General features: G+C 44.8%; 1 protein-coding gene across 1 annotated transcript; it reads right to left on the bottom strand.

Annotated features, from left to right (window-relative positions):
• Positions 1–3,236: 3,236 nt before the first annotated feature.
• LOC144167239 (uncharacterized) lies at positions 3,237–12,484 on the bottom strand. Its single transcript, XM_077696599.1, has 2 exons — positions 12,023–12,484; positions 3,237–3,314 (listed from the first exon to the last, which is right to left on the bottom strand). The coding sequence occupies exons 1-2, from the start codon at positions 12,482–12,484 to the stop codon at positions 3,237–3,239; spliced, it is 540 nt and encodes a 179-aa protein (XP_077552725.1).
• Between the last annotated feature and the right edge of the window lie 6,929 nt (positions 12,485–19,413).

Genomic DNA, 19,413 nt, shown 5'->3' with positions numbered 1-19,413 from the left:
TAGAAAATCCGCTTTCGCTCAAACGTCGCTTTCCCCGCAGTACTGTCAGCGTGTCCTGTACAGCGTCTTGAGCCGTCTTAACGTCTATCGATGGCTTTTGAAACACCTTCTGAGCGGATGCGTGTGGGCCAAAAGATCCTTTAGGACCATCAAAGCAATAATGAAGTGGCTATCAGATACCGCAGCGAGAAGTGTTGCAGCTCTGGACGCACTCTGGTGTTCCCTCCAGTAAGCAATGTTATCTAACGTTTCTACGATCTTCGGGAGAGAGCTGCGGAACTGCTGAACACTTTCATGGCGTTCGACCCATCAGGTCTCGCAGAATCCTGAGAGTTGCCCTCCAAACATCTGTTTGGGAACTTCATTCCTTTTAGACGAAGCTGTGAAGAATGCAATTACTTCTTTTATCACACCGACAGCGTTTCGGATATCATGCACTTCAGTTGATCTCGAAATTGATAAATTAAGAGCGTGATTGTAGCATGGGCATCTTAGAGCATGCGACGCACTTCTCTGAACCTTTGCTACCGCTCCCTTCGTTTCAGACACCATAGTGCTACAACCATCTGTCCCAACTCCGACACAGTTTTTTAAAATTCAGTCCATGCCTTTGTAGGATGGCGAGAACAGTGCGCCCCAGATCGTTACCTGTATTGGTTGGCTCGTGGACACTTTGATTCATGGTCTCAGAGTGATCGGCAGATGGCCTTCTCAAAGAGATAAATTCAAGGAAGTCCTCGCGGAGTACGCCGTTATGCACATAGCGCAACAGCAACGCTAGTTGCGATTCGTGGGCGATATCCGTAGTCTCATCAAACATGATGCTGTATAAAACCGCAGTTTAGCTCTTTCTGTGATGATAGAGCTGATTTCAGTACTGCAACAGGATATAAAGTCGCTCCGGATGGTCTTGCTGATGTACGTCTCCCGGCGTGACGAACGAGTGAGGTGTTCAGCGAGCTCCTTGTCTCCGCTTTCAATCCGGAAACATCAAAGTTCCCTGAAATTTCCTTTGTTCGCGAAAGAAGAAAAGTTCATTTCACCTTCTTTCAAGCGCGCCTTATCATCTCTGTGTCCCCGCAAAGAAATATTTTGCCGGCCAAGAAAAATTATAGTATTGACGATTGGCACTAGCTTTCGTCGATTTTCTTTAACCTGACACAATCGATGGGCGTTGAGCTGGTTTTCTACGCTTCTCTCAGGCGCGCTAATGCGCTTGAGAAACTCCTTCCCAGAACTCACAGCAGCCAAGTGATAGCTTTTTTTTTGCGAGAGTAGTCAGGCTACCGTCCTTCTTCAGCAAATTCTTGAACTGCGTTAATGGCTTCGAAACTAGCTGCTAAAGAGGCACCGTTTTGTGCTTGCCGCCAACGTTTCCCGGCACAAAAAGGGTGCAGTACTTGCAGTAAAATCCTTTGTGAATATCCGAGAGGACCAACCACTCAAACCTATCCAAATGATCCCGTGTGGCATGACGTCAGACATCTTTTCCATCTTTTTTATGAAAAGAAAAAAGGAAATGTGTAGCCTTTTGGGGGTTTCCAGTGCTCCTGTAGCAACTTGTTCTTCCAGAAATCATGAAGTGGCTTCCCGATACAGCTGCCGATATCGTTCGGAACTATATTCTTGCTGTCCGCTGCGGGAGACTCAATGTAACCTGGCGGGTCTACTGCTGCACGTGGAATATAGGAGGCAGGACTGTAGTCACCGTGATCTGTTGGTTCGCCGCAAGAAAAAGCTGAATGAAGAATGGGTTTGGAAGAGCTTGCAACGCAAGAAGTATGGACGTCTGGAACCGTCGATGACGTTGGACTAGTAGTGTCAGTGCTGCCGGCAGCAGTGGTAATGCTGCCTTCAAGGGGAGTTTCCCTTGCTAGCCGCTTGAAGAAGCTGTCCAGGGTCCTCGGGGCTGGTCTCTTCAGTTTTCGAATGGTTCTGTCCACCTCTACCATTTAAAATTATGTGAATGACAAAGCATAAAAAATATCAACCAATATTCAATGTTTACCGTGTAATGACCAGGCATGGTTTTACATTCAAGAAAATTTTAACAAATTGTTCACATCTTCATTTATTTCCAGCCTGATGGGGAGTTTAATGATAACAACAACAATACAATGAAAATAATATTTCACTTAACACTTTTTAAAATAGCAATTTATTATTCACTGGTTTGGTGCGCTGCTCACAACAAATTTCACCACAGTATGTGGAAAAAGCTACGACGGACAATGTGTCAAAGGGACAATAAAGAACGGAAAATCTATTTCACTCGTATTAGTAAATTACCATTGCACAATTCCAAAAACGCCACCCTTGCCGAGAGAAGGCTTATAATAAACCATAAAATGCAGAAGAAACAAAACGAAAAATAAAAACAAACTCCTCTATAGGGCTTATCGAGATGCGTAAACATTTCTCACTAATCGCCTGCAACCAAGTGATTCGTCTCACGTTAAGTGTGGACAGGCAGATTTACGCTTGGGGTAGGCATAGAAATACTTACGCATTAAACACAGATAGAAAGTGAAGACGCCTTGATGTTCCCGCACTATCCCGCTGTGACCTCACAGATTTCAACAGCGTTTGCTGTGGGCTATGTGATTTGTTATCGGTTAAAATGGATTACATTATTGCGTTCTGAGGGAGACAGGGCCCTAACATGCGAAGTTTATGGAACTTTCATTGAGCCATCGTCACCAAAATACGAAAAAAACTTTGGAATGTCACGAGATAAAAAAAATTGGCTGCGTATCTGCTCGCTTCTCTGCAAATGGCGTGGGAAGACGATAGTCTTCTGCAGCCACTGCCACGCCATACATTCCCTCTCAACCCCCCACCCTCGCGCTCTTCCCCGCTCGTTCCCATGACAAACGCCGTACATTTTAGCTAAATTAACTTCAATTTTCCCGCCCGCAACGGTCCCGCACCCCCTGTCGGAACCTGTTACTGTTCGGCTTGGTGTTGCGCTCGCGCTCGTGGCTCGCGCGCCAGCTTATTATTTTTGTATTTTTTGGTCAGAACATTAAAACATTGTTTTTACCGCGTTTTCTACCCATTTGCTGTCGTAAAAATCAAGGCCACGTCTATTCTTAATTTCGTGTATTATTCTTATTTCATTTGCTTTATGCGGGGGCAGTTCTGGACTGCCATGGAGCTGCTCAAAACTGCTCTGGACCGGCAAAGAGACTAAAGGTGTTGCACAAATCTCGGGAGCTTTCCCTTTTTTTTTTTGCTCAATCTTTGTCGTCTGCATCGGCGCTGCCGAGCAGTGCTCCCTTGCCCATGGCCTTGGCGGCTGCTGTGGGGCAGCGCTTGGCAGCGAAAACCGCGGGAATGGGAAACATTGAACGAGCCGCCAGGGTGGGAGGAGGGGGGGGGTGAAAAGTGAGGCGGCGCGAAGTCGACATGTGCCTGCTATGAGCCCAAAGCCATGCACACATGGAGGAACATTACGTTGTTGGCGGATGAAACGGATGGGTGGAAATGGGTACAAAAGGGGAAAGCAAGGGGGGTGAACAGGTGCCTTGGGGGGGGGGGGCGGCCCCTAGGGCCCCCCCTCTGGATCCGCCACTGGTCCGGGAGCACATCACGCGGTGTGACATTCTGTGCTGTCCAGCCAATCTGGTGAAGGATGCGGCGACCCACTGCAGGTCTGCTCAGTCGGAGCTCCTGGTTAGAAAGATGGCCCTCTATCAGCTCTTTCACCGTGTTGTGGAGACCAATCCTAAGCAGCCTCTCTGTGGACGCACTCATGGGAAGACCAAGATAAACCCTTGCTCAAACCTGCTCAACCTGCTCAAACCTGCTCAACCGCCTTTCTAATCCTTATATAAAACATCTTTATGTCCTCCTTGCCGAGAAGGAGACAGGAGGTTGACGTAAGTGATTTTCGAGAGGACAAAAGCTTGAAATAATGGAAAGGTATCGGCTTCATTGAGGCCTCGCTTCTCAGTGGTGACTCGCCTGATCATGGGTATGATTTTATTGATGATGTGTTCGACACTCTGCAAGGATACGTCACTCGGTGTTGGCCTGGAGACGTAGGCACACGATCTTGATGCTGGGGCTTGGAATGACGTCTCGGTCATCAAGGAGTGTTTGAATGCCTTTCTTGATGTGGCGTTTGGCTTGAGGGCGTATTTTTTTATTTATTTATAAATACTGCAATCCCTGATAGGGATTTTAGCAGGTGGGTTACAGGGCATAAAAGAATACATGGTTTACAACAATTGTACAATGCAACACAGATGAAACGGCTTCGTTTCTTTTCGGGTAGAAAATTTGTTACAGATAATATCACACACAACTAAAAACAACAGAGGATTTGTTATACAATGCTAATTAAGGTGGGACTCAAACAAATTTAGAGAAGGCTGTAGAACTTGTGAATTCTGAAGTTTATTCCAATCAGAAATGGTTCTAGGAAAGAAGGAATACTTATAACAGTTAGTACGTGTGCGATGGGGGGTGACTGTTAGTTGGTGCCTTTGTCTGGTTGCGTACCCAGCTGAAAATCAAATCACACCTGAAAAATCTATTTTATAATGCCCCTTGATTATTTGATAGAAAAACTTCAGTCGGGATAAAAGATTCCTGTGTGCTAACGACGGTAAATCGGCTCATCTTAGAAGCTCGGTAACTGAAGTGCGCCCAAATTTGTTAAATATGTAGCGCACAGCCTTCTTTTGTACGCTTTCGAGTCTGCTGACGTTTGCCTTAGTGTGAGGATCCCAAATAACGACGCAATATTCTAATGCTGGTCGAACTGCTGCTTTGTACGCAAGTAAACGGACATTAGGAGTGGAAAGTTTCAGCGCTCGTCTAAGAAAGAAAAGCTTTTTATTCGCGGCAGCCATCACGGAATCAATGTGCTTATTCCAATTAAGATTATTAGTTATCCATAAACCTAGGTACTTATATTGAGTTACTTCCGTCAGGGTGATTGTGTTCACAGAGTAATCAAAGACAAAATGATTTTTTTTTCTGTATAATTCTCATGACTACGGGTTTATCGAAGTTTACAGCCATCTGCCATTGTTCACACCATGTGATAACTTTTTGAAGGGCATGGTTTAGAAGAAATTGATCTGATGAGCTGCTTATTTCAGAGTAAATTACACAATAATCTGCAAAAAGTTTTATTTTTACAGGAATATTTCCAACTATATCATTAATATATACCAGAAAGAGGATGGGTCCAAGCACCGAGCCCTGGAAAACGCCAGAACTGACCGTTAGCCTACAAGAGCTGCCGTTTTTAAAATTAACAAACTGTTCCTGGTCTGATAGGTATGCCGAGATGCATTTAAGTAATTGGGTGTTCCGGAAAATTTTATCTAATTCGAAAAGCAATTTTTTGTGTGAGACTTTATCAAAGGCTTTTGAGAAGTCCATGAAAATGGCGTCAGTTTGATTGCCCTTATTAATAGATATAGCAAAGTCATGCACTGTCTGTACCAGCTGGGTACAAGTAGAGTATCCCTTCCGGAAACCATGTTGACAGTTGGTTAGTACATGTAAAAGGGTCGAAAGTTGGGCGAGTTGGTATTGACGCATCTTACGTTCACGTCCTCGTTAATTTGCGCGCAGTAGGATTTTTAAGATGGTTAGTACACTATGTGTTTCCAGAAATTCAGACATGTGATCGTGTATAATGTGTTCTAGTAACTTGCAGCAAGGTGAGGTTAAAGAAATTGGACGGTAGTTGCTAATAATATGCTTGGGTCCTGTCTTATGCAGTGGCTTCACTCTGGCGGTTCTCCAGTCACTCGGCAATTGTCCCTCGTGTAAAGATCTAGACAACAAGACATGTAAATATTTAAGATAAGATAAGATAATCTTTATTTTTTCCAGAAGAAACTGGAAGGTCATCCGGGCTAAAAGCTTATAAAATACAGCTTGCCAGTGGCCCGGAAACCCTCACTTGGCAGGGTTCAAGAAAGAAAAAAAAAATCACTCATAACGAAAGCAATTGAAAGAGTACATCCTTCGTACGCAGTTCACAATAAGCTGAATTCGAAAAGTTATACAAGAATTATGGTTTCAAAATTCGCAATTCGTACAAATTAACACAAAAAGACAGTTCTATACACAGGAAGACACGAAACAACAGCAATAGCACATAAATACAAAACACCAGAAATGATTGTAACAGTAATGGAAACTACAAGTTTACGGTGTATTGCCGCAACTGTTTGCGTGAAAAGCAATGTGTATGACTATGTTAATTTAGAATGGTGGGAATGTTGACTGATATTTATAATTAGTGCGGAACCGCGGCACTACCCATTGTTCTGTGCTGCGCGTGCGTGAATCGGCATCCCTTGCTGTGAGGGATGAGAGTGATATTAAAACGCTTTTTAGTGCGTTTGATGCAGAAACAAATGTACTTAAAATACGAAATCTGTACAAGTGGTTTACTTTGATAATGTTGTATTTTGGGAAAGCATTCTGTGTTGATGCCAAATACGGAATACTGGCGATATTTCGAATCATTCCCTTTTGCAACCTCAGAATTTTTATTTCATTTGTTTTATTTGTCGTAGCCCACACACGACTACAATAGTTGACATGCGATGCAAATAATGCGTTGTAAATTTGCAGTTTGACCTGTGCAGGAAGGAAATCCCGGCATCGCGGTAATACTCCGGTGACTGAGGACAGTTTATTACAAAGGTTAACTATGTGTGTGTCCCAACCTAGGTGTGCAGAAAATGTAACACCTAGAATCTTGTGTTCGTGTACTATGTCAATAACTTTATCCTCATAAATTACGTTACTTTGCAGGTTAAGTGCTTTATTTTTAGACCTGAAGATAACTACTTTGGTCTTATTGGAATTAATGCTAATTTGATTCGACTGCGACCAAACGGATAGCTTCCGAAGCACATCGTTACATTTCGCAATTAAATCGTTGACATCAGTACCGGAAATAAGTATAGTGCTGTCGTCCGCGTACATAATAAATTTTGCAGTTGTATCTATTTTTGTGATATCATTGATATACACGTTAAAGAGCAAGGGCCCCAAAATGCTTCGCATTGCTGACGGTTGTGTAAGTATGAGTTTAGCAAGTACGAAGCCTTTCCACGAATACCACATGCAGATAATTTTTTTATTAAGGTATCATGGTCCAGCAATCAAAAGCTCGACTGAAGTCAATAAAGAGACCTACAGTGTATAGTTTTTTCTCAATGTTATCTATTATGTGTTCTTTAAGTGTGAGTAGCGCGGTTTCCATTGATCGACCACTACGAAAACCAAATTGTGCATCAGATAGAATATTTTTGTCAGAAAAAAATTTTCCATGCGATGATAGATCACTTTCTCTAGGCCCTTAGAAAAAACTGGAAGAACAGCTACTGGTCTGTAGTTCGACAGTGTTGATTTATCCCCCCCTTTATGTATTACAGATACCCTTGCTTTCTTCATCTCAGCGGGAAATACACCTAATTCTATGGCTAGATTATAAATATGAACTAGTGGGGAGCAATGTGTTCTATGACGTATTTAACTGGTTTGATCTGGATGTCATTGATGTCCAAAGCTTTGCTATTGTTCAGGTTTATAAATGTTCGATAAATTTCATTTATATCGGTTGGATTAAGAAAAAGGCTTCCAATAACATTGTTTTGAACACATTCAGACTCTTCGATAAACGGCCGAGCATGTGTCTGAATTGTGGTGTTGACAAAGTACGTGTTAAATTGATTAGCAATGTCACTACCGATTACCTCGCGACCATTTACCAGGATTTTGTCGGGTGTGAAATGATTTCGTCCCCGCCCCAAAACGCGGTTTATAGCTTTCCACGCAGTATCCGGGTGCCTGTTATCTATATCTGCGAACAGAGAATGATAATAAGCAGCTTTTGCTCGTCTTAGTTCTTTGTTGAGTAGATTACGCTGCTTCTTGAATTCCTGCAGCGTCGTCGGCAGTCTTGTTCGCAAGAATGCGTGATACAGTTTGTTTTTTCGTTTGATCATTTTCATGTGAGCTCGCATTACCAAAGGCTTTCTCATTTTCTTGGATTACGTGAAGGTTGTGAACGGAAAGTGCCTATTGTAAATGGCGAGAAACGTTTTCATAAACTCAGAATAGGCGCCATTTGCCGAATTCATATCATATACAAATGACCGATCACAAGCGCTTAGTTCGCATTTAAACGATTTTAAAGCCGTCGCAGACACCAGCTGGGTCTTGATAGACTCAGAGTGATGCTTCTTGTTTTGTTATCATATATCATAAAAACTGGACAACGATCACTTAGGCTTGATGCAATAGTACCAGCAGAAAAAACTACAGTTTCAACGTTTGTAATGAACAGGTCAAGGGCAGATGAACTGGTTGCTGTGACGCGTGTAGGTGTTTTGATTAGGTTTAGAAATCCAACTGAACTAAGTGTAGTGCAAAATTTGGTGACTGTTGCACTATCTTCTAAGACGTTTATATTGAAGTCACCGGCACAAACAATGCGGAAACCATTGTCGGACACATGGTCTAAGATATTTTCGAAGAAATGCAGAAATTGTGAGATATTGCCTTGTGGTGGCTGGTATACAGCAACCATGATGTCTTTGTCGTATTTGAGTGCCACTATCTCGTAGTCATTTGTGACTACTGAAAATTTCGAAACTAATTCACAGTGCATGTTTTCTTCTGCGTAAATAGCGACTCCCCCTCCTCGCCGATCACGACGGTTCATAAAGAAGTTATTGTAACCCGGAAGTTGAAGCATTTTACAACCATCACTATACCACGTCTCAGTAATCATGACAACATTATATCGGAAGGAAAACTGGCTTAAAAAAATGTAAATTTCTTCTTCTTTGTTAGTAGCGGAGCGTACATTAAAGTGTATCAAGGAATGTTGTTTGAAGTTTTGATGTCCGAAACATTCTGGCAAAACGAACTGTCGGTAAGCGGACTGATCCATTATTACTGCGGTAAGGCGGTTTCGGATTGACTTTACTGTATTTTGGCAAGGTCACTTTCGTTGGCTATATGGATCATTGGTGAAGTTTCAGTTTTCTTTGCGTATATCTTGCCCTTGAACGACCACACTGATTTCCACTTGTGGTCGTGCTTTTTTTTTTGACAGCCATGCCAAGCAAACGCTTCAGGGTCGGACACAGATGTTCATTAACATAGATAGGCAATGTGCTTTCATATCCCAGGTCTTCGTTTGTCAACCTCATTTTTTTTTGCCTTTTTCAGAGCACATTCACGTTTATCGCGAGATCTGAATTGTACAACAATGTTCGTTTTGTCAGAATTCCGTGTTGGAACGCGGTGGCAGGCTACAAGGTCACCCTGAGAAATGGGTTCATTGATGACCGAACCAAGCTTAGAGACAATCTCGACAACATTTTCGTTTTCTTGCTTTTCAACACCCTGGATCTCAAGATTGCAATTCCTAGAATATTGCTCGATTTGAAGGACTCTCTTCTGCAGATCAACTATCCTGTCTTCAAGAACTTGACATTTCGTCCAGGGCATCATTTTCGCTCCTTAGTTTTTCTTTCTTTGTAAGTTCAACTTCTAGCCGTTTCTTCAAGTCATCAATGTCAGCCTGGGAGTGTTCCAAGCTTTGAACAATCCCTTTTTGCTCATTTCGAAGGTCGCGTAATTCATTTCGCATCTCTCTCTCAAATGCCTCACGTGATGCCTTTATCTCAGCTCGAAGTTGCTGTTCAACTTCCGGCCGTATCTCCTCCTTCATTTTTGCTATGTCTTTAGTCATTTTTCACACAGAATAAGATTTCACAGAACACCAGACATTTTGAAGTCCATTCTGCGTAACGCTGTAAGAATATGTTCGGGATATTGTCCGGTCCAGGCGACTTTTTGACATTAAGCTTTAAAAGCATATTAAGAATACCTTCACTTATTACTACGTCTGACATAGGGGGAGAATTTGCTTCAAATATCGGAAGCGAACCATTATCTTGTACTAAGACAGATTTAAAGTGCTTGTTAAATGCATTGGAGATAATAGATTCATCGTTTACTCGTACACCGTCAATATCGAACACGTCACAGACTGAAGATGTGGGACTGATTGTCTGCCAAAATTTGTCAGGGGTTGCGGCTATAAATCTTGGGAGAACTCACTATAATAGCTGTTTTTATCTTCAGTCAGCTTAATTTTGAGCTTGCAGCTAATTTCAGATATTTTTGTGCTTCTACAAGAAGTGCATTTGCGTGACTGCTGTTTTTTAGCCTTTTTAATTGCCTTTTCAAGCGTAATGTGTTCCGAGTGATCCAGGAATTTTTCTTTGACATTTTTTATGATGCGTGGAACAAATCGCTCTTCGCATTCATTAACAATATCTTTAAAGAAATTCCAAAGGCTTTGAACGTCAAGATTGTTGTGCGAAAAGGAATCAAAGGTAAATGACAGCATATCTATGATTGATGTGTCGTCTGCGCGAGAGGAGTTTGGGAAAGTTTTAGTTTTTAAGTTCTTGTTTAGGGAAACATCTGATAGTTCTAGGAGCACAGCCTTGTGATCCGATATTCCCGGAAAAACACTACAAACTGTCTTGGAAGAAATTGACCCGCTAACAAAAAAAAGATCAAGGATTGCCGAAGAGCTACCTTGTACGCTGGTAAAGTCATCGACAATTTGCAATAAATCAAACGTAAAGGCAATATCTAACATTTCTTCGCTAAATAAATTATTATTACGGGTTTTAAGCGAGAAGGGTTTCCATTCAACATCAGGCAAATTGAAATCCCCAGTCAAAATAACACGATCACCCAGCTGTACATGTTTGTCAAGGTATGTCCGCAGCTCTTCCAATACTGTCATAGTAGAGGTGGGGGGCATGTAGATACTTCCTATGAGGAATTTTGTGCTGCCATGATAGGCCTTGCAAAAAACACCTTCAACATTAGGTATATCACGCATTCTAATGACGTTCAAGGAATTTTTATATATCAGAGCAACTCCTCCCCCTTTACTACCCCGATCTTTTCGATATACGCTGTAGCCAGCTGGTGCAAATTCGCTATCGTATATGTCATTGTGTAACCAGGTTTCGGTTAGAATGGCGATATGTGGATCATACGTGAGCAACAAGGCCTCTAGCTCAGTTATCTTATTTACAACACTTCTACAGTTCACGTTAAGAACTTTCAAGCACTGAGGGTCAGCTTTGTACCGTCAGTTCTGCTTGTTTGTAATTCTAATTCGTGAATCGCTAAGTTCATCCCAACCAAACAATACGCTGTCGATACTCAGTTTGTCATAGATACGCTTTACCTTAGCACCATTCTCTTTGTCCTCTACAACGCTTTTCCACAATTTCCTTCGAATTTCCCGAACTCGGAAGGAGAAGTCCTCTGACAGCGAAAACGGTGTGTCTTTTACCTTGTGCGCCGTCATTAGTATTGACTCTTTTTCTCGGTAATCCATGAACCTTATAATTACCGGGCGAGTCTTATTCTCTTGTTTCTTGCCAAGCCTATGGCACCGCTCAATAGTTTCGGCGGTTAACTCTAGTTTTTCTTGGAATACCTTATCCTTTACTCTTGTTAGCAGCCATTCCCCTGTCTCTCCCTTAACTTCGCCTAGGCCATATAAAATTAGGTTGTTTCTACGGCTCCTATTTTCCAAGTCATCTACTTTTCTAGACAGCGACGATAATCCTTGTTCAAAATTAGATACTGATGTTTCTATTTCGCAGACTTGGTTCCCCAACTTGTTCAACAGCAATAGCTGCTGATCAATCCGCTGAACCCTTTCAGTTAAGTTCGATATCTTATTTTCGATTACGTTCTTGTTGCTGCGTATAGCTTCTATAATTTCATTAGTTTTCGCTTGACCAGCGAGGAGCATTTCCAACATCTCCTTTTCCGTGGGACCAGAATTTGATTCAATATCGCCTCAAACTAACAAGTTTGTTGGTAAGGAACAAATACAGCTAACTACACATTTTATCATTGTGGGACAAGGCAACAGCACTAAAAAACGGTCATCGCTGCGGTAGCAATGCGCAGGCAAATGTTTACAAACCTGTAGAATAAAGCAGAACGGATTCCTTAACATGTTGCCGTTTGTGCTGCTGCCGTGCCCACTGAAGGACGACGGTGCTCCTTCCCTTCTTATATTGGTTGCGGGCTGGACGAGGTGTGACGTCATCTGATGTGGCGCTCCTCCTGTCGGCATCCATGCATATTCTTGAACGAGGAACAGGCTCGTGCTGGTGACGAGGTGATCGCCACTTGATGATAGCCGGATGCCTGCTCCTGCAATCTGATCGGCACGGGTAGGTTCTGCACTGCAGCCGGACGGAGTGAGCGCGTTTCCAAGAAGAATCGCCATCACCTGTAGAACAAAGCAGAACGGAGTCCTTAACATGTTGCCGTTTGTGCTGCTGCCGTGCCCACTGAAGGACGACGGTGCTCCTTCCCTTATATTGGTCGCGGGCTGGACGAGGTGTGACGTCATCTGATTTGGCGCTCCTCGTGTCGGCATCCATGCATATTCTTGAACGAGGAACAGGCTCGTGCTGGTGACGAGGTGATCGCCACTTGATGATAGCCGGATGCCTGCTCCTGCAATCTGATCGGCACGTGTAGCTTCTGCACTGCAGCCGGACGGAGTGAGCGCGTTTCCAAGAAGAATCGCCATCACCTGTAGAACAAAGCAGAACGGATTCCTTAACATGTTGCCGTTTGTGCTGCTGCCATGCCCACTTGACAAGGATCTCTGATTTTTGTGGAGAACACTGGCGCCCACAGGCTTCACCCATTGTCGTACTAAAAGTGAGATGCCATGCGTTCGTGTGAGCTTCCTTTAATCGCTATTGCGTGGCATTCAGCGAGAATGCTGAGATTAAACCCGCAGATCTGCTTGGTGAGGGCACCACCTGTCATCCCCGTCTCCGCGTGGGCTCGTACCTCAATCGGTAAAACAAGGGGCTTTTGCTTTGTTGCTGTATTAGTTGCAGGTTCGATTCCTGGCGGTGCAACTAATTTCGTTTATTTGTTCGCGGGAGTTTTCTGTTGACACCAATGGTCGCGAAAGAACCTTTGGGGGTAGAGGTAAAAAGCTTTGCTTTAAAACTGATGGATTGCCCACTCCCCAGGAAGAAACCCCACAGACTTTGCAACAATTACCAGAAATCTTTGTAACGCGACAAAATTCTTTTGTTATCATTATTGCTTTGCTGATGCTTTCCTTTGCTTTGATGATTGCTTTGCTGAAGGTAGACATGTGTTCCATAGGCTCCGTCTTCGACCTCTGGTAGTGCCGGAGCCGTTGGTGTTATCCCCTTGAGTGTGTGCTCTAAAGTGTCGTGAATTGACCAGCTTCCCGTTCGTGCTCGTTTCCAGCGGATGTGACCACGGGGTGACGCATTCCTGGCCACTAGAACTGTGCCCGCCCAGCTAAGCCTCTTGCACGGCAGCGAGGCTGCCGGCTGCGATGGCGCTCCTTCGCATGTGCTCGGACTCCTCGCGCTTCCTCCTCCTGCGTGCTCGCGCATGATGTCGGTGGTGGCACCACCGCCTCCCTCAGAGCTTCCACAACTTTAAAGATCGGCGCTTCATGCCCCCAGTGGCACTTTGCTGGCCCCCGCTCAACTGGTGCTCGCTTCTCTGCCGTTGGGCGCTATCGCAAGCTAAAGCCTCCACCCCTGCAACTAGTACCCCTGAAGACACGGACGCTCAAGTGATGGAACAAGACGGTAGCAATCCTGACAATGACGGCCCCTGGAAGATATGAACGCGAGTCAAGCCACATCGGAAGACCGCAATAACTCGCCTGGACAGGGTAAGTAGGCCCCGAGCACTTTTCTTGTTGAGACCACTCACAAAAATCAGTGTGCGCGCTACACCCAAAAATGCCCTCGCACATCTGTTAGGAACTCTTGCCCCCACCTCCGAAATGGCCGAACTCGCTACGCACCGCTACGATATTGCTGCAAACTGCATTCAGATTACACTATATGACCAAAAGCACGCGAACCGCCTCCTTGCAACTACCAGTCTCTCCTTCCAGGCCAATAACCGTATGGTCACCCTTCCCATAGAGGTCAGACACTCCCTAAATCGTGCCAACACTTCACTCGCGGTCATCACAGAGTAGCCTGAAGATTCAAATGAAATAATTTTGAATTGGATTCGATGCGAGTAAGCGGATGTCTTGGCGGCGCAACGAATAGGCAAAACAAATAGAGCAGTCCTGACTTTCGACTCCCCTACAATACCACACCTGGTTAAATATTACATGGCAATACTTAAAGTGCCACCTTACTAGCCAAAGAGAATGGTCTGCTTCGCAAGCCACAGCATCGGGAATTGGGCGAAGTACTGCCCGCACCAACCGGTGTGCCGCGAATGTGGGCGCGGTCATGCTGAAGCTGAGCCATGCGAGCGCACACTTTATTGTGTGGCTTAATTGTAAAAAAGATGGTCACCTGGCGGTGGACCCCACGTGTCCTGCCCGCACTGCCTCCCCCTCCTCTTACCTATTACAAAGTGCAAGATGGAGTATCCTGGGCGGATCGTGGACGTTGTCACGGCACATCGAGCACCAACACTGCCGATGGAGTGCCTCCCCCAGCTGGCGCTACAGCTGATCCCTCACCTTCACTTTCGCCAACAAGGGATTCGATTCTGCAAACCGTACTATCCCAGCTTGATAGCCTACCTTCTGAACTCCACCTGCTTCGTGAAGAGAACGTGCAGCTCAAGGCTGAACTTGCAGCATACCGCCAAGGGTCCCATAGCGTGCCCGCCCAAACAGCTCTCTCTAGCACAACAGCGCCAGCAACATCAGCTGTTGGTACTCAACCCCTCCCAACTGTATCCACGACTACACCTGCAAAGTCGGCCCTCCGTAACCCCCTACCCTCGGTGCCGAAGCAACGGAAAAGCCGTAGTACTTGCGTCAAGCGTACCGCTACCTCGCAAAGGGGTACTGAAACGAACGATATTATGCAAGTGTTAAAAACCATTCGCGCAGACATCCAGCAAGAACGCCGTGCTCGGTTGGCTGATATGGACAAGCTCCGGACCTTCACACAACAGTATGCTCAGCAAACTACGGCCATGATGAACTTCATCCAAACCCTTCCCGGTGTTCCAAACGAAGCGGACCCACCTCCAAGAAAGATTACTCCCCGCAGTACCCTTGGACAATGAAGTGGTCTCTCTGCGTTTTGCAGTAGCATTGTCGCAGTTTTAATCAATCGGTTCCCATTCTTTCAAGTCGATTAGCCCAAATTTTGCCTGTTCTCATCCTTCTTCAAGAGACCAGATCCATGCCAAAAATTAGAGGTTACACAACTTACTCAGAACCATCCATAACGCACCAAGGCAAAGTCCCATCTCCCACCCAATCATCAGTGGTGGAACAAGCGGCTGTTTTAGTGCGGTGAGACCTTGGTTGCTGCAAGGTGTCCGTCGCGGGCCAATGCTCCAAGGATCACGAAGTGGTTACAGTGCAGGTGCGCCTGCCTGATGGGAAACCACTACTCGCAGCGTCTGTGTACTACCGCCCACTCTCCTGCTCTCCGAAATCTATCAACTATAATTGGTTCCGCCACCTTGTCGTGCAGTATCCCCACACTCCAATTAGCATCGGCGGGGACTTTAATGGGAAAAGCACTACGTGGGGATATGACTCTACGGATGGTCGAGGCTCGTGCCTTCAGGCGGCGATGGACGATTGCGGTCTCTCTCTTCCTAATGACCCTACGTTAGCCACCCGTGTGAGTCTTTATCGACGGCAGCAAAACAGTTTGCCTGACCTAACCATTGCTTCTACAGGAGTGATTCGCACGTGGAGCCCCTATAACACCACTTCGGGTAGTGATCATTATCCTATTCTTCTCACTCTCCGAGGCAAGCGCTTCCGCACTCGCTAATATCTTTCGCACATTGATTGGCAAACTTTTCGAACCGCCCTCCGTATCCCTCAGAATGCAACCCTACCGCAGTTTACTGCTGCCATGCACTCTGCGAAAGCACACGCTACGGAGGAAATCTTATGCAACTCTTCAACACCCGCACTGGACTCTCATCTTACTAACCTCTGGAAGCACGTGCAAACCCTCACGACTCGCTATCTTAGCAACGGAAAACGTCCCCGAGGCCTGATCCGGATTCGTCGCTAGTACCAAATCATCCGACATTACAAGCGCTCCCTTTCCAACAAGCATTGGAATAGTCCCTGTGCTAAGCTCGGTAAAGAAATAGGCCTTTCCAAGCTGTGGAGCACATTTTATTTATTTATTTATTGAAAATACTTTCAAGGCCCATAGGGCACAACAGAAAGGAGTGGTAAGATAAATACATAAGGTGCAGTTGTTTTACACAAACGGCATAGAAACAGAAATCAAGAACAAAAGAGCGATTCAACAAGAAGCGTTGTGAATGGCTGCTTTAAAGAGAGTGGCATCAATAATGGCAGCGATGGTGGGAGGGAGGCGGTTCCATTCTATGCTGGTTTTGGGGATAAATGATTCATGATACATATCAGTACGACAATATGGTACACCAACTTTACTGAAATGGTCAATTCGAGATGACACGTAACGGGGGGGGGAGTGATAAGTTGATCCTTTAAAGTAGGGTTGTGATGATAAATTTTGTGAAACAAACAAAGACGAGAGCATTTGCGACGGTGTGAAAGGCTGGTGAGATTAAGCGTATTTTTCATAGATGAGACACTGGCAAGACGTGAATAAGATGATAATATGTAACGAGCGGCACGGTTTTGAACAGATTCTAGAGCCAGGGTGAGCGTGGTTTGGTGAGGATCCCATATGGCGCATGCGTATTCTAATTTGGAACGGACGAGTGTTTTGTACAGGGTTAATTTTAAAGATGAAGGTACGGAAGAAAAATTCCGGCGCAAATAACCTAGCATGCGACTAGCGTTCTTTATTACGTGGTCAATGTGAGTGTTCCATGACAGGTTATCAGAAATATGTACACCAAGATATTTATACGAGTTAACATGTACAAGAGGAATATCGTGAAGAAAATACGCATGCGTATATGTTTTATTGGGCTGCCGGCATATCCTCATAATTTTGCACTTCGTAATGTTAATCTTCATGTGCCATTTGTTACACCAGTTAGTTACACTGCTAAGGTCATTTTGCAAAATTCGAATATCTGCAAGGTTAGAAATTTTGTGGTAAATTACACAATCATCCGCGAATAGCTTAAGTTACGAGAATTGAACACAGTCTGGAAGGTCATTGATATAAACAAGGAAAAGAAGTGGTCTTAGCACCGATCCCTGTGGCACGCTGATTCTACCGGAGATAAAGCAGATGAGTAATCGTTAGCAATAACAAATTGAGAACGGTTGAAAAGAAAGTCTTTAATCCATTCGAAAATTTTGGGATCAATGTTTAGTTTGCCGAGCTTGAAAATTAATAAATCACGAGGAACACTATCACAGGCTTTAGCGAAATCTATGAATATGCAAACAGTTTCAATTCCCAAATCAGCATTTGCGAGCAAATCGTTAGTAAATGTTAGTAGTTGCGTTTCACAAGAAAACATTTTTCTGAACCCGTGTTGACAGTTAGTGAAAAAGGAATTGGACTCAAGAAATTCAATTAAATGGGAATATATTATGTGTCCTAACATTTTGCAAGGCATAGATGTTAATGAGATGGGGCGATAATTATCGGGGCAATGAACGTCACCAGATTTGAAAACAGGAGACACCTTTCCCACCTTCCAATCGCGAGGCAGTACAGAATGGTACAAAGATTGCTCGAAAATTTTTGAAAGAATAACAGATGAATACACATGAGTACATTTGAGCATTTTAGAATTAATACAGTCAGGGCCAGCAGAGGATGAAATTTTGAGATTACGTATCAATGCATCAATACCAACAGAATCAATAATAATGGGATCCATTGGCAGGAACTGCGGAGGTGGGAAAGGTGGCTAACGGTAGAAACAACGCGATTGAAAGCAGCGGAAAATGTATTGTTTAGAATGGAACAGCATTGACTTGGGGAGACTGGGGTATTTGATTGAACAAGTTGAATAAGTTTGTTTTCACTGCCGCTGACTATGCTCCAGAACTTTCGTGGGTTACAATGTAACAATGATGGCATCGTATCAGTATAAAACGACTCCTTTGCATTCGAAGCGGCTACGTTAAAGTCAGTATTAATTTTACGATAGGCCGACCAGTGTTCGGGCCGATTTGTTCGCTTCGCGCGACGAAACATGCGCTTCTTTTCGTTACGGAGCCGCTTTAATGAATTTGAAAAGCAAGGTGAACGTGGGTTATTTGCTACCTTTCTTTTTGGGACATATTTGTCTATCAGAGATAACAGCTTGTTCTTAAAAAGGAACCAATTTTCTTCAACCGTGCGATCGGAAAAGTTAGGAAGATAGTCGGCGAGAAACGCCTCTAGCTCAGCTGTGATTGACGGCACATCAGCTCTGCTGTAGTCTTGTATCACTTTAAAAGACTTATTTGAAGGTACCCGAGCTTTCAACGTAAAATGAAGTATGGAATGGTCGCTTATGCCTGGTCGCTTATACAACGCCACCCCCTCTACGTTTTCGGATCCTCACGGAATCCCATCAGGTACTTCAAGAACTCCGCAAGCCCTTCAGTGACCACCCAACTGTGCACGAAATCCAACACGTGATCGCCATTCTGCCTCGCAGTGCGACCACTGCCCGATTGGCATGGGTGCCGGGTCACACTGACTTGGATGGGGGCAACCAGGCTGCACACGATGAAGCAAGGGAGCGTCTCACTAGTACCCCTCCCCTGGACGACGACGCGTCGCGCCCCTCTCCTGACCCTCGCCTTCAACTTGACCGCGCACGCCATGCTCGGAAGGTACGCCTTGCGTCCGGACTCCCGCTGGCTTACCTGGCTCTGGCTCCTCCGATGCCTCGCTCTGCGGAAATCTTCAACAAAACTATTGCTAACGCAGCCCTCTCATCCCACATCATGAGAAAATGGATTCACCCGGCAAGATCTCCACCTCCTTACTGCCCCTGTTGTGAAACGTCAGTGTTCACCACCCTCAACCACTTAATCTGGCACTGCGCCGCATTTTCCTTGTACCGCCCAATACTTGTCAACGCTTTGCCACGTGATTCCCTCAAGACGAACCCCCTTTCGAAGACGCTAATTTTCTCACAGCCCTCGGGGTGTTCGGCCAGAGAGTGGTCTCTCGAGATTAGTGTAAACCGGGGCCTATTCCGGTCGTAACAGTTGACTTGACTGCACTCACACGATCCCAATAACAATAGCCTTGCTCTGCTGACCGCAGTGATCGCTTCTATGGCGTTCAAGGACCCACCATTTGTGCTACTCGGCTACTCCTCCCTGCCTCTTCCCCGTCTTCTCTTATTATGGCCTCATGGCCTTCCCTTTGAAATAAAGGATTACAACAACAACAA

Source organism: Haemaphysalis longicornis, unplaced genomic scaffold, assembly GCF_048455015.1.
Source record: "Haemaphysalis longicornis isolate Haplotype H1 unplaced genomic scaffold, Haemaphysalis longicornis Haplotype H1 scaffold_1, whole genome shotgun sequence".
Classification (NCBI taxonomy): Eukaryota; Metazoa; Arthropoda; class Arachnida; order Ixodida; family Ixodidae; genus Haemaphysalis; species Haemaphysalis longicornis.
This window is presented reverse-complemented; position numbering and strand designations above follow the sequence as displayed.

Coding starts and splice junctions, on each gene's coding strand:
- LOC144167239 (XM_077696599.1), bottom strand. CDS start 12,484: ATGCCGACACGAGGAGCGCCAAATCAGATGACGTCACACCTCGTCCAG. Junction 3,315..12,022: donor CGTTCTGCTTTATTCTACAG/GTTTGTAAACAT, acceptor TTCGCTGCCAAG/CGCTGCCCCACAGCAGCCGC.